The following is a 15,495-nucleotide window of genomic DNA, read 5'->3' on the forward strand; positions in this document are numbered from 1 at the left end:
CAAATCGATCAAAAAATTCCTTCAAAAGATACAGATTTTTGAATTTTCACATATCATTCTTGTATGGACAGCTGCCAAATTTGTATGGAAAATTATATGGACAAACTAATGATACAAAATGGCTTCTTTGGGCATACCGAAGGCACAAAAAAAGTGTCAGCCGGATTAAAAAATAAAGAAATTAAAATTAATAAAAAAAGACCGATTGCGTATAGAACTGCTAGAACTGAACGAATAAATGAATAAAAAGTTTTTTTTAGAAAATCGTCAAAAGGGGGCGATGCAAAAAAAGAGGGATGGTCCAATCGGCACCAAACTCGGGATTTCTGTTATCTAAAGATAGATGAATGTTCCCTCCAAGTTTAGTCCAAATCGGTGAAGCTCGATTGCAAAAGTGTACCCAATTGACCCGGAATGACCCCTATGGAAGCCCCCCAAAAAGTTAAGTGTCAAATGAAAATTGTCAGGATTTTTTATCATAAGTAACTCTTTCTTTATTTTGTATGTTCAATGATAACATGACTTTTTTACCAAAAGAAAAAAAAAATCATCAAATCAAATCATAATTTCATATCTTTATAATACTTGTTGCCGCAATCTGCTCTGCAGATGGACCTAAATTAACCAGTCTTTTAGACTCTCTTCTTACTTAGTACTTTCCGCTTGGCGGAGTTGATCTTCACCTCACTAACCCTTCACCGCCTTCGCCGCCATCGACTTCCGATAGTTGGTCAGTTTGACCGAGTGCTGCTTCTGCATGTGAAAGTCCAAGTGACGACTGAAAGATACAAAAATCATTAATTATTAAGCAATTCAATGGTTTTCAAGTTGTCTAACTCACTCATGTTTAAACACCTTCTGGCAGATCCCACAGGGCACGTTCGCGCTCTTGTGCCGCACCGCGTAGTGAAACGCCAAGCTGCTCTTATGCCGGAACCGTTCCCCACAAGCGTCACACTCAATGTCAAAGCCCTCCCGCGTGTGGTAAATGTTCTCGTGCCGATCGCGATTGACCCGCGTCGTGTACCTTCCCTCGCAGAACCGACACCCGTACGGCTTCACACCCCGGTGCCGGTTCATGTGCGCCTCAAAGACGGACCGTTCCACGTGTTTGCCGCACTCCTCGCACACCTTCACGTACCGGATGACGCCCCGCTGCTCCCGCGCCACGCAACCTTCCGAGTCGAAGCGGGACTTGAGTCGGCCGCCGTCCACTTCCAGCGTCTTGTACGCGAAGAACTTGTCCAGCAGCGTCTGGAGCGGGTCGTCTGAGGCGTTGAGATGGGTCGTCCGGGATTTGCGGCCTCGGGCTTGGCCCACCAACTTGCGGCGGTGCATCTCGCCGAAGCGTTTCCACTCCCGCCGGACGGTGGCCACGTCGCACTGCATCGTGGCGGCCAGCGAGGACAGCAGCTTGGTCATGGTGGGGCGGGTGTGGCTGGAAGAAGGAGGAAATTATTATCAAAACATTTTCAAAATTCCTAAAATTCTAGAAAAATCTTCACATTTTTTTTAAATATCTTATGTTTTTAAAAATAGTGTTTTAAAATTACAAAATTTCCTGAAATTACCGAAAAAAAAAACAAAAATCACATTTCAAATTTTATTAAGTTTCAAAACTTATTTCCAAATGACCTAAAATATTACTTAAAAACAAGCTAAATGTTAAAACACTTCTACAGGAACAGAAATAAAAAAAATGATATTTTAATATTGAGCAATTCTCTACGGAATCGGTCTTTTTTCTTCAATTTTATTTTTTGTATTTTGTAATCCGCCTGAAACTTTTTTGGTGCCTTCGGTATGCCCAAAGAAGCCATTTTGCATTATTAGTTTGTCCATATAATTTTCCATACAAATTTGGGAGCTGGCCATACAAAAATGATGTATGAAAATTCAAAAATCGGTATCTTTGAAGGATTTTTTTGATCGATTTGGTGTCTTCGGCAAAGTTGTAGGTATGGATACGGACTACACTGGAAAAAAATAATACACGGTAAAAAAAAATTGGTGATTTTTTTATTTAACTTTTTATCACTAAAACTTGATTTGCAAAAAAACACTATTTTTATTTTTTTTATTTTTTATATGTTCTAGTCGGGGGGATGGCAACCCTATTCCGACCAAAGCAAACTGACAACAATCGACATTAGCACGGTTGTCAAATGAGAGCCCACAACAAAAGCACTAGCTGTCAAATGGTAGCCCATAACAAATCATTGTTTGGGTTTTTGATTTTCAAATTTCCCGCAATTCAAACGATAAATACCTGAAAAAACCAAGGGAATGGTGGAAAGAGATGAATCACAAATCCGTATAAATAATTTCAAGATTTTTCAGGTGTAAACCGAAAACGCGATCAAAAATTAAAGTGGAAGAATAAGGCTTTTAACTGCTTATTTAATTGTCGGTGTACAGGACGCCGCACTGTTTAATCATTTTCTGACGTCCATTCAATTTTGCAGTCCAAACCCAGTCATTGAATTGGAAAAATAAAATCTTTTTCAAATTTTCTTTTGTTGATTTGTGTGCACCTACGTCGAAGAACAAGATTGTTTACTTTTTGCTCTTTGGTCTGACAGTCTTGGTCTGACAGATTTGGTCTGTCAGCTTTATCATGGATTTTGGTCTGGTCTAGGCGAGGGATAGGACACAGCACCTTCCTGGAAAAAACACGTGAATTGTGTTGCTGATGCCAAATTCTATCATATCCTTGGGGATTCCATCCCAATATTGGCTGAAAATTCATATCGAAAAAAGTGATTTTTCTGTTTACCTTTTTTTCCTTTTTTTCTTTTGGTCGATCAAACAGTGCGCCCGTACACTGTGAATCGGCATTACAATTTTTTCAGTTTGGTTTTACACATTTGCATGGGACTTTTGAGTTTAACCAGGATAATACACTTCGTGTTACCATTGTTACCAAAGTAATATGAATAATACTGATTCTGAGTGTTTGTTATCTGAACTTCCAAGATGGCGGCTTCTTCGCTACCCGTTCGTTCTAGTAGACATAAAATGCCAACTTTTCAGAAATTTCTAGGTTGTGCAAAAAATCATTGAGCGAGTTATAAATTTTTAATAAATACTGATTTTTTCAAAAAATCGAAATTTTGGTTGCAAAAATTTTTCATCTTCATTTTTCGATGTAAAATCAAATTTGCAATCAAAAAGTACTTTAGTGAAATTTTGATAAATTGCACCGTTTTCAAGTTAAATCCATTTTTAGGTGACTTTTTTGAAAATAGTCGAAGTTTTTTATTTTTTTTTAAAATTAGTGCACATGTTTGCCCACTTTTGACAAAAATATTTTTGAAAAGCTGAGAAAATTCTCCATATTTTGCTTATTCGGACTTTGTTGATACGACCTTTAGTTGCTGAGATATTGCAATGCAAAGGTTTAAAAACAGGAAAATTGAAGTTTTCTAAGTCTCACCCAAACAGCCCACCATTTTTCACTGTCGATATCTCAGCAACTAATGGTCCGATTTTCAGTGTTAAAATATCAAATATTTGAAAAAATTTCCGATCTTTTCGAAAACAACATTTTCAAAATTTTCAAATCAAGACTAACATTTTAAAAGGGCGTAATATTGAATGTTTGGCCCTTTTGAATATATATATTTTTATATATATTTTTCAATTTCATATTTTAACATTGAAAATCGGAACATTAGTTGCTGAGATATCGACATTGAAAAATGGTGGGCTGTTTGGGTGAGACTTAGAAAACTTCAATTTTCCTGTTTTTAAACCTTTGCATTGCAATATCTCAGCAACTAAAGGTCGTATCAACAAAGTCCGAATAAGCAAAATATAGAGAATTTTCTCAGCTTTTCAAAAATATTTTTGTCAAAAGTGGGCAAACATGTGCACTAATTTAAAAAAATGAAAAACTTCGACTATTTTCAAAAAAGTCACCTAAATATGGATTTAACTTGAAAACGGTGCACTTTATCAAAATTTCAGTAGAGTACTTTTTGATTGAAAATTAGATTTTACATCGAAAAATGAAGTTAAAAAATTTTTGCGATCAAAATTTCGATTTTTTAAAAAATAGTATTGATTAAAAAATTCATAACTCGGTCAATGATTTTTTGCACAACCTAGAAATTTCTGAAAAGTTGGCATTTTATGTCTTCTAAAACATATAAAAAAATAAAAAAATAGTGTTTTTTTTTGCAAATCAAGTTTTAGTGATAAAAAGTTAAATAAAAAAAATACCAATTTTTTTACCGTGTATTATTTTTTCCAGTGTAGTCCGTATCCATACCTACAACTTTGCCGAAGACACCAAATCGATCAAAAAATTCCGTCAAAAGATACAGATTTTTGAATTTTCATACATCATTTTTGTATGGACAGCTGCCAAATTTGTATGGAAAATTATATGGACAAACTAATGATGCAAAATGGCTTCTTTGGGCATACCGAAGGCACCAAAAAAGTTTCAGTCGGATTACAAAATACAAAAAAAAATGGAATGACCGAAATCTGGGAGAACTGCTCTATTTATAACACTCATGTGCATTATTTAAAAATTAAATACTTTAATTAAAACTGTCCCAAACAAAAATTGAACTTCTTTGATTTCCAAGCAATTTTAATGTTTTGATTATTTCAATCTTATTTTCTCTTAAATTTGAATTATTCTGGAGAGGAACAGCATCTAACTCCATCAGAGGCACGATGTTGCCATATTACAGGGTGACCACTCAAATCCCATTTTCAAATTCCCGACTTTTCCAGAATGCTCAAATAATACGCATTTCTTATCTAAAGAATGATTTCAAACAAAAAACTTTCTATAAGAAAAGTCAATATTAACCACCGAAAAAAAAATTAAATGAATTTAAAAATAATCCAAATATAGGCATTTTTTGTAAATACAGAAACAAAACAACAATTGAAAAAAACTTCACAAATGGAACTGCATTATTATGATTCAGCGTAGAAACATAAACAATTAGTCTTTGAAAAAATTATCGAAAGTTCAACAATACTCAAAACATTCATGTTATTTTTTAAATTGGCAAAAGTATAGTTTTTGATACTTAGTTTCAACTGGAAATGACAAAAAGTTAAAGATAACTAAACTTAAAATTTCGTTCCTATTTTTTTTAAACTTCATCATCATTTTTAATCAAAGAATGATTAAAACATAATTGGTGAAATTATTCATTCAAAAGATTTAGAAAAATGTCAAGAAATTCATAAAAAAATTTGCCTGGTTCCCTTTTTAATTTTGTAATTTTTGATTTTGTTTTTGTAAATCAATGGTAATTTATCTAGTGGTCAGTATTTAACTGTTTTTTTTTCAGTGAACATTCAGTTAGATATGATTTTATGTTTTACCACTTATTTTAAGCAAAATGTTTGAAGAGACAATTTTTTTAAACAGTTTTGCAATAACTCTAAATTTCTTGGATTTTTTTTTTGCAATTTCAAAATTTTCTTTATGTTTTCAAAACGTAAAAAAGTTTTTAAATTTTGTATTTTATTCGAAATTTAAGTTTTCCGAAAACTGAAAATCAAGCTTTATGTATAGTAGTAATTTAACCATACCCAAAAAAAGTTTAACGGCAACATTAAAAACAATATTTTAATTAGTTAAAGAATTTAGTTAAACAATTAAAAATATTTACCAAAAACCATTGCCAAACCCAAGATGGAATCTGTTTTCAAATATTCAATTTATGTGACAAAATGAAATAGAATCATAGCTCTAAGTTGGCTCTATTTTTATATTAGTTTTTCATTAACTTTACCTCTTGTATGATAAACAAAAATTTATAGATATCATATGATTCATGAAAAATATTATGAAGATCTGTGTCAAGGACTCCAACATTAATTAAGATTTTGAATGTCCTAAACAGCTTTTCCATACTCAAATATATTGAAATAGTGAAAAGAACCTTAAATTTAAAGTGAGTTATTAAAGCAGAATTGAGTGAATTCAATTTGAGAATTCTTGAGTTTTTTTTTGAAAAGGTCCAATAAACCCAATTTTCATTTTTTGCTTTTTGAGTGTTTTTGAATACCCCTGACTCAAGGCGGTTCTAAAAACACCCAGAAAGCAAAAATTGAAAATTTGGTTTATAGGCAGACATGCAAAAAAAAAAGAAAAAAAAGAACACCAGATTTGTACAAAATATTACAAAAATTTTCAAGAGTTAAAAATTTAATTTTCAATCAAGCATACTTATAATTCCCGACTTTTTGACAAAAAATCATAAATTCCCGATTTTTTCCCGATTTTTGGCCGATTTTGGCGAATTCCCGACTTTTTCCCGACTTGAGTGGCCACCCTGCATATTAGCACTTTGACATTCCATTACAGCTCATAAAAAGCGTTTTCAACTGAAATCGAGTGATAAATAGCTCATGGAGTGATAAATAGGAAGCAAGTTTGCAAAATATGTTGAAAATTAGCAAATTAGATGTAGTAAGGTGCGAGTGCTTAATCTGCCGAAAATACGAAAATTTCCCTTTATTTTAAAATTGCTTAAGTTTTGAAAAATTTTCATTTTTTTATTACTAAAGTTTAAAAAATATTGATATAGGTACTTGAAATTTCTAAAAATCTTAAAATGAGAATTATTTTGTAAACTTTCAAAATTAAAAATATTCAAAATTTGGAAGGTTCCTAAAATTAACAAAAAGGACAAAATAACAAAGTGTTTGGAAATCCCTAAAATTTTGAGAAAATCGGGAAATTCATGAGTTCCTTAAAATATCCACCAACATTTAAAATATTTTGCCGATTTTCTTTTTTCACCTCGGTCAGGATCGAGCTTTAAAAGCTTTTTTGCAACGGCTTTACCAAACGTTGCCAAAATTCCTTAATTTCGTAAAATTGTGCAATTTTGTAAATTTCCTCTTTAAAACTAATAAACATAAATATAATTTATGGGTTGTTTTCGACTGGTACACTTGTTGCGAGTTGTTTGTGGCTTTCTCAGTCAATAAAACAGATCAAACGATTTTGTTGTTTGAAATTGCCCGACGTTTCGGCTCGGGTTTGAGCCTTTTTCAAGGGAAACTATAATTGGTTGAAACAAGTTAAAATACACATCAAAACAAACAAAGAAATGGACATACTTATGGTCTAATCGTTATCGTTAAAAACGTTAGTTGCAAACGGTGGGACGTGTCTAGGGGGATGGTGTTGTTGGTGGTGCTATTGGTACAAAATTGAACGGTTAGATTTGAACATAAAACATAATTAAAGAACATACTGCACAAACATGAGATTTGTTCGGAGATCTCATACTATCACTACGCACTGTTACGATCACTTGGCTACTGTTGGGACAACATGGGATTGGTACAGTTTTGGCTCAATAGTTTTGGCTCAAATGTTGGGTTCATTTTGGTTTTTGGTGAGTTCCTCTAGGGACGTGTTTGTGCTGATATTGTTCCTGCGTGTAATATGTGTGTTGATGGAGTGTAGTATTCCTGTGTAGGTAGTGCCAAGCTTCTCTACATCGGTACGGTGGTTAACTGTGTTTGTTTTGACAGCAATATGACACATTTCCAATATCGGCAGAGCAGTGGATTTGAATGTATTGTCGATGATCTGGACCTTGTCCAGACCAAACGAGTGTCCCTCTTCAATACAATGTTCAATTAACGCAGTTCTATCCTTTAGCTTGTCTTTCTGCTCTTCGATATTGGTAATGCCACTTACCACTACAGATTGAAGTTTGTTTACATCGTGCTTGTGTCCGTACATTCTGGTTTGGAGTTTGTTTTTAGTCATGCCAATGTATGTCATTTGGCAGTTGTTACAGGGGATACTGTAAACAACTTTGGACTTTTGTAGAGGTTGTACTGGGTCACGGATGTTTTTGAGGATTTGGGAATTTGTTTTGAGGGTTTTGCGGGCTATTTTAGTGTTGGGAAAATCATTTTTAAAGGAGCTAATTAGTGCACTAGTGAGGATCGGGATGTGGGGCAAGGATCTGTATGTTGTTTGGGCTGTTTCTGATGTTGTTGTCGGCTGGTTACCTGTTGTGTTGTTCATGTTATTGCGGGACCACAGCCGGTTGATGAGGGTTGTTGGATAATTGTTGAGGCGCAGGTGTTTAAAAATGATTTGTTTTTGCTGTTGTAGGGGCTGGTCGGTCGTAAGGGATGTCACTCGGTGGATGAAGTTGGCAGCTACGTTGACCCTCAAAACAAATTCCCAAATCCTCAAAAACATCCGTGACCCAGTACAACCTCTACAAAAGTCCAAAGTTGTTTACAGTATCCCCTGTAACAACTGCCAAATGACATACATTGGCATGACTAAAAACAAACTCCAAACCAGAATGTACGGACACAAGCACGATGTAAACAAACTTCAATCTGTAGTGGTAAGTGGCATTACCAATATCGAAGAGCAGAAAGACAAGCTAAAGGATAGAACTGCGTTAATTGAACATTGTATTGAAGAGGGACACTCGTTTGGTCTGGACAAGGTCCAGATCATCGACAATACATTCAAATCCACTGCTCTGCCGATATTGGAAATGTGTCATATTGCTGTCAAAACAAACACAGTTAACCACCGTACCGATGTAGAGAAGCTTGGCACTACCTACACAGGAATACTACACTCCATCAACACACATATTACACGCAGGAACAATATCAGCACAAACACGTCCCTAGAGGAACTCACCAAAAACCAAAATGAACCCAACATTTGAGCCAAAACTATTGAGCCAAAACTGTACCAATCCCATGTTGTCCCAACAGTAGCCAAGTGATCGTAACAGTGCGTAGTGATAGTATGAGATCTCCGAACAAATCTCATGTTTGTGCAGTATGTTCTTTAATTATGTTTTATGTTCAAATCTAACCGTTCAATTTTGTACCAATAGCACCACCAACAACACCATCCCCCTAGACACGTCCCACCGTTTGCAACTAACGTTTTTAACGATAACGATTAGACCATAAGTATGTCCATTTCTTTGTTTGTTTTGATGTGTATTTTAACTTGTTTCAACCAATTATAGTTTCCCTTGAAAAAGGCTCAAACCCGAGCCGAAACGTCGGGCAATTTCAAACAACAAAATCGTTTGATCTGTTTTATTGACTGAGAAAGCCACAAACAACTCGCATAAATATAATGCTTTAATTCTAAAACTCCATTAAAGTTTCCTGTAACTTAGTAACCCTTTCAGGCCAAATACCAAAAAAAAAAAAAAATTAAACTATAATTTTTGTGTGGTACTCGGAAGCATTTTCTGATCATTATCTAAAATAATATTTTTTTTCAAAATTTCAGATATAACATTAATAATACTTAAAATTTCTGAAATTATTCGCAATTGAAAAAATGAGTTTATTTAGATTTCTTTACTTTTCCAGATTCATCCATAAAAATTTATAAATTCTTAAAAGAATCCTGAAGTTATCCCAATTTTTAAAATTTAAAATACCTCGAAATAATGAGCTTACTTAAAATAACCTTGTGACATTTTTCTTACAGAGCAATAAGGCCGTTGCAAATATTTTTCAAAGTTTATGTCGCCCCCCCCTGGCCCCTTTCCCCCTTAAAAAACGGTTCGAAAATCAGGGGGCACAAAATATATTTTGAGCATGAGCATGAGAGATCACCCATGGTTGCCCCTCCGTTGCTGAACAGAACCGTAATATCCTTTCAGCACTACTGATTATAGGCTTCGACGATCTAGTGGTGTTTCCCTTATCAACAGCATGTATGAATGCGCTGAAAAGATAAAACACCATAATTGCTAAAGCTAGATCAGTTGCGAATAGGTAACAGTCATTGGCCACCAACGGCGCCCGCCATGTCAGTTTGTAGACCTCGATTTTAAGGGACGGGAATGTTAGTTAGCGCAGGTTGCTACTAGGGCAGCTGATTTACTCTGTGCTTACACCCCACGAGCGCCAGGAACCTGAAAACTTGTTAGTAGGATAGGGTGTTTGGTCAGGATTCATCATAGAAGATGATGATGCGACCCAAAATCATAGTGTTTGTTGAAAGGTATTATATATTATTCTCAAGGCAAACAATCGGATGCTGCGGATGAGACATTTCCCGTTTATCGGTTGTTAAATTTTAAATGAAATGGTCTAGTCTTAGACAGCCGGCTGTGGAAAGATAGAACAAAAATCATTTGTAATTATAGAATGAAGGATTAAACAATGTAACTTTTAACTTGAGATGATTTTACGAGTTTTAAATGATTGATGTTTAGTGAGGTACTGATTAACGGTGCGAACGACGAGTTTCGATTAGAGAGCCTGGAGCTTATTAGAGAACGGACATCTCAAACCAAAAGTACCAATCGAAGCACGAGAACTGTCAAACGGAGGTACCAATCGAGCATAAGACAAAGGATTTTGCTCGATTGGTACCTCCGTTTGACAGTTCTCGTGCTTCGATTGGTACTTTTGGTTTGAGATGTCCGTTCTCTAATAAGCTCCAGGCTCTCTAGTTTCGATGTGTATCGAGCTGAAATGGTATGATAGGGTGTTGATAGGGTCAAATCAAACTGGCTAGCTGTCATCGGGACAGCCAAAGCCAGCCGCACCTTCACACGCACACACGCACGCGAAAAAAAACGAAAAACACACCGACGGCGGACGCGAAAATTCTACGACCCTACGGAAAGGAATCGCAAATCTGACTCTCAGGGGGCACAAAATATATTTTTTCAAAAAACTTCAAAATTTTAAAGGGAACAGAAGTGTTACCAACTGCTAACAATTAGAAATGCAGTTTTCTGCGTTTAAAATTATATTAATCATGTCTGGGATCGATCAAAAATATTTCCATTTTTTGTGGAACTCCAATTTTTTTTCGGCGAAAAAAAAATTCTTCAATATTGTGGTTTCGAAAATAAATCGAATTTTCGCGGCGACTTGTCTGACACTACGCTTCACAAACTTATCAACTCTAATTCTGAGTGTAACAAGTTGAGATGAACGCGAGCAGTGTTGGTATTTATCGCGCTCTCGCGAGAAAAATTTCTCTCTCTCGAGTTCTCGCCGCGAGTCTCGAGCTGCCGAGAGAAACTCACCGATTTCCCGTGCTCTCCTCCGTTCGCGAACGGGCTTTCTCGCGAGCCAGAATTGCCCGTTCGCGAGAAGTTGAACGTGTCAGAAACGAAAAAAAAAAAAAAAAACAACACAACGATTGAAGTTACACCTCTATACCATCGCCTGGTTCGTATTCAGAAACCAAATAAACAAATTGCTAGCTTTGGACGAACGGCTAGCACGAGGCGCTCGCGAGCGCTCGCGGCGAGAGCGAGAACGCGAACGAAAATGCGAGCGCGAGCGAGAAGAGAAAAGTAATACAAGTTCTCTTCCTCGCTCGCGAGTGAGAAATGCTTTCCTTCTTCTCGCTCGAATTCCAACACTGAACGCGAGGATAAACGTCACTGAAAAAATATTTTGTCGCTCTGGCACCAAATCGAAACGAGCGATTTCCACTCTCGCCGCACTTTTTCTCTCTGCCTTTTTCTGTCAAGCTTAATAGCGTCAGCGCTTGCGTGATGCCGTTGGAGATTTTGGATGATGATGTTGACCATTTCTGTAGGTAAAAATAGTGCATATTTTATTTTGTTTTTCAATAAATAAACAAAAAAAGTTGGTTCATCCACCGACATAAATTTTTCGTCAATCAAAACAATGTGGAGGAATCACAACAAAGTTGGCTTACACACTGATCAAATAATACCAAATTAAGCTTTTTTTATTAAGCGGCGAGAGTGAAAATCGCTCGAATCGGTTTAGTGCCAGAGCGACAATACTATCATAAATTCAAGAATTTTGGCACAATTTCTTGATATCCCTAAAATTTATTAAAATTTTCCAAGATGACTCCAATTTCCAAAATTTATTAAATTTTAAACTTCCTAATACAGACTAGACTTGATTATCCAAAGGTCTTGGAAAAATTTCACTTTGAATAATGGAGTTTTTTTTTCTACTAAACTACCCTAAGGAAATTTATGATTGACTAAGAGTTTTATCAATCCAAGATGACGGCAAAACTGGCGTGGATGAAATACTGAAAAAAGGCATTTTTTATTTAATTTGGTCGCAAAAATCAAGCTTCATGAAATTAAAAAAACAACGATTTATTTGTTCAGTTTTGATTTTTCAAAGTCTTGTACAAAACTTCTGACAATCGAACTTTGGATAATAATAACTTAGGATAATCGAGTCTGGACTGTATTCCTTAAATTTCCAAAATATCTCGAATAAAAAAACCTGAATTGCGAAAACTTCTTTTGATTTTTTCCTTAAGAGCAATTCTCTACCAATGAATTTTATTTGATTTTTTTTACTTTATTTACTTTACATTTGCATTCAATACGTTTGAATATTTTGTTTTTTAAATAGTGATTTTCGAAACAACGAAATTTCATGCAAAAATTTGATAAAAGATATTATTTGCAGTTTTTAGATTTTGAAAAACAGTGACCATTTGTGACCAATTTTCAAAATATTTTTTTGAAAAGTTTAGAAAATTTGCTCTTAAATAGTCTAAGAGACATTGAGGATTGGACCTGCTGAGATACAGCGGACTAAAAAAAAGATACAGGAAAATTGAAGTTTTCTAAGTCTCACCCAAACAGCCCACCATTTCCTGATGTCGATATCTCAGCAACTAATGGTCCGATTTTCAATGTTAAAACATGAAACATTCGTAAAATTTTACGATCTTTTCAAAAACAATACTTTAAAAAAAATTGAACTGAGTCTAACATTTTATAAAGCCCAAACATTTAATTTATAACTAGGCGCCAGATTTTTTACCAGACTTCTCTATGGCTCATAAATTGCGGGTTTTTGTCCCCTTAAACATATAAAAAAATCTCGAAAATCAAAAATTACGTTTTTTGGGAAATTGAGTTTTTGTGAAAAAAAAATAAAAAAAAAATTGATAAATCTGCAAATTTTCTTTTCCGTGTACCTATTTTTTCTCAATGGTCCTTAACAATACCTACAACTTTGCAGAAGACACCAAATTGATCAGAAAATTCACTGAAAAGTTACAAATGTTTGAATATTTGCGCTGCCAAAATTGTATGGAGACTTGTATGGGTGAACCAATGACACAAAATAGCTTCTTTGGTCATAGGGAAGGTCCCCGCAAAGTTTGAGCAAAATTAAAACATACAAAAAATAAAAATGGTCCAAATCGGCCGATTTCGTAGAGAATTGCTCTGAAGTTTTAAATGCCTTATTAATTAATAATTAATCAAAAATCCTGATTTGGACAAAATAGGACAAACATCAAAATTTAAATTCTATTTTTTTATTGCAAAAATTCTTTAAATTTAATAAATAATACAAATTTAAAAAAAATAAAGTACTTTGATTACACAAAATATCAAAATTTTGTGCATTTTTTTTTAGAGTAAAATGAACATTTTTTTTTTTGGAGTACATTAAAATAGGTAATTGTAAACATTAAATTGTAGGTAAATTAACTTACTCCGCATGGTTCACGTTCCAGAACGGCTCCAGCTTGTCAATCTCCTTCGCGAACCGCAAGCTCCACTCGTAGTCCATCCGGTGGCGCTCCTTCCTTTCCCCGTTCGTCCGCACCCTTTGCTGTCTCTTCGGCTGTTTGGCAGTGCTCTTTCTCTGTTCGACCTTCTTCTTGGTAGAAGCCACCGCCACCGATCCCATCATCTTACACAGCACCCCAAACAGCGGATCCACAATCAGATAGTCGTCGGGGCGCAGCTCGCCGGAGGCGAGTCTTGAGCCACGACCCGCGTGAATGTTGCGCAACCGTTTGTACTCGAGCTTGGCCTGGTCGCGCGTGATTTCGAACTGCGCTCCGATCGCGTCCCAGGCGGCGTTCCGGGCGTCGGTTTTCAAGTTGGTCTTGTTTTTGGGGAGGTCGCGGTGGTTCCAGATGATGGCATGGGAGTGGCAGACCTGGGCGAAGCGGAGCCGGTCCGCTGCGGTGAATTTGTGGTGCGAGGGTGGGGTGGGAGGTTTGTCGGGCTCGGTGGCGTCGTCATTTTCGGGCTCGGATTTGATTCTGGCGGGTTCGTCGTCACCGTCCACCACTTTGAACACTTCGTAGAGGGTATTGTCGTCTTCACTCTCAGATTCGGTTGAGTCGTTGTCGTCCGAAGAATCTCCCTCATCCGACGAACTCTCCTCCTCTTTCTTGACCTCAACCGGGGACAATTTCAGTCGATCTTCTTCCTCCTTCCGGTCGCCTTCCTCTTCAACTTCCAGCTTTATCCCGACCGGTTCTTCCACGTCCTGCTTCATCGCACGATCCACCAGCCGCTGCTGCAACCGCACGGAATCGCACACCTTCGCAATCTTACTGGCACACGAACGCCACCCGACTGCGTCCGCCGAGTCCAGCACCTGAATCCGAACCCGTTCCTGCCCCAGCTCATTTGTCAGCTGGCACAGCGCCCGGAACTCCTCCATCAGCTCAACCAACTCCCGACACAACGCGCAAATCTTCCAATCCCCCGCCGACTTCTCACAAAGATAAATCCCCAAAACGGTGCGAACCTTCGGCACCACCCCGCCAACATCCTCGAACATCTCAAACAGCTCCCCATTGCTCGTCCAGCGCAAACAAAGCGCACACTGCAAGCTCCGCACGGCCACCTCCACCACCTCTTCGGAGTCGGACTCTTTCGGAAACAATCCGTCCAGCAGCCGGTGCAGCTGGGTCGTTTTGGCCGGGGCGTCGCCCCGGCTCAGGCGCTGTTGCCGCGTAAAGTGCATGTTCATAAACCGTTTCCACTCCTTGCGGGTGGCTTCCAGGTCCAAGCGAAGCTTTGACGCCACCACGGTCCAGGCTGTGTCGCGGGCGGAGTTGGTGTGGAATCTGGAAGCGGTTCGAAATGTTAATCAACTACAATCGAAATAGGGTTTCTCGAATCTTACTTGGGATGCTTCCGGTTCCAGATGACCGGATGATTTTGGAGCAGTTCCTTGGCCAACAGGACGCGATTCTCGTAGGTTAGTGGGGCCGGGTGTTTGCGCTTTTTCGGAGGTGAAGGTCCGGCGGCGTCTTTTGCCATTTTTGGGAAGCACTTTTTGGTGTAAAAATCACCACAAGATTCAAGTTTAAAATTGTAAAGAAATGCGAACAAGCCGGAACGAAGTTCAAACAAAATTTGTTTTGGTATTTTCGACAACGGAGAAACGTCAAAACAATCATCAAATCAGGGCGGGATTTATTTACACGATCGGGCAAACAAGATGGAGAGTGGGTTAAAAAGGCAAGAGAGTTGTTAAGCGTACCTTTGAAGACACCCAATTTTGAGTAAAAGTAATGGAGTGAAACAGAGCGGATTCGATAATTCAAATGGAAATGCATTTCTTTGTAGGAAATCGTTGTCGAACTGAAAAATTCTTATAAAAAAATGCGAAAACTTAGCACAGTGTCTACAAAATCGGCCTTTTCTTTTAATTTAAGTTTTTGTATTTTTTAATCCGGCTAAACATTTTTGGGTGCACTCGATATGCCCA

The 15,495-nt window shown here is 37.0% G+C and overlaps 1 protein-coding gene across 1 annotated transcript; it reads right to left on the bottom strand.

Annotated features, from left to right (window-relative positions):
• Positions 1-493: 493 nt before the first annotated feature.
• Positions 494-15,160, bottom strand: LOC120428510 (uncharacterized). The gene is made up of 4 exons (XM_039593521.2): positions 14,908-15,160; positions 13,475-14,848; positions 842-1,438; positions 494-778 (listed from the first exon to the last, which is right to left on the bottom strand). Exons 1-4 carry the CDS (start codon positions 15,042-15,044, stop codon positions 688-690), a joined length of 2,199 nt encoding a protein of 732 aa, XP_039449455.1. The 5' UTR covers positions 15,045-15,160; the 3' UTR covers positions 494-687.
• Between the last annotated feature and the right edge of the window lie 335 nt (positions 15,161-15,495).

The sequence above is a fragment of the Culex pipiens genome, chromosome 1 (assembly GCF_016801865.2).
Source record: "Culex pipiens pallens isolate TS chromosome 1, TS_CPP_V2, whole genome shotgun sequence".
Taxonomy (NCBI): domain Eukaryota; kingdom Metazoa; phylum Arthropoda; class Insecta; order Diptera; family Culicidae; genus Culex; species Culex pipiens.

What these genes read in the sequence shown, in the direction of transcription:
- LOC120428510 (XM_039593521.2), bottom strand. Translation starts at nt 15,044, where the DNA reads ATGGCAAAAGACGCCGCCGGACCTTCACCTCCGAAAAAGCGCAAACAC. An exon ending in TGGAACCGGAAGCATCCCAA is followed by an intron (nt 14,849 to 14,907) that starts GTAAGATTCGAG and finishes AACCGCTTCCAG; the next exon opens with ATTCCACACCAACTCCGCCC. An exon ending in CAGAAGGTGTTTAAACATGA is followed by an intron (nt 779 to 841) that starts GTGAGTTAGACA and finishes TGTATCTTTCAG; the next exon opens with TCGTCACTTGGACTTTCACA.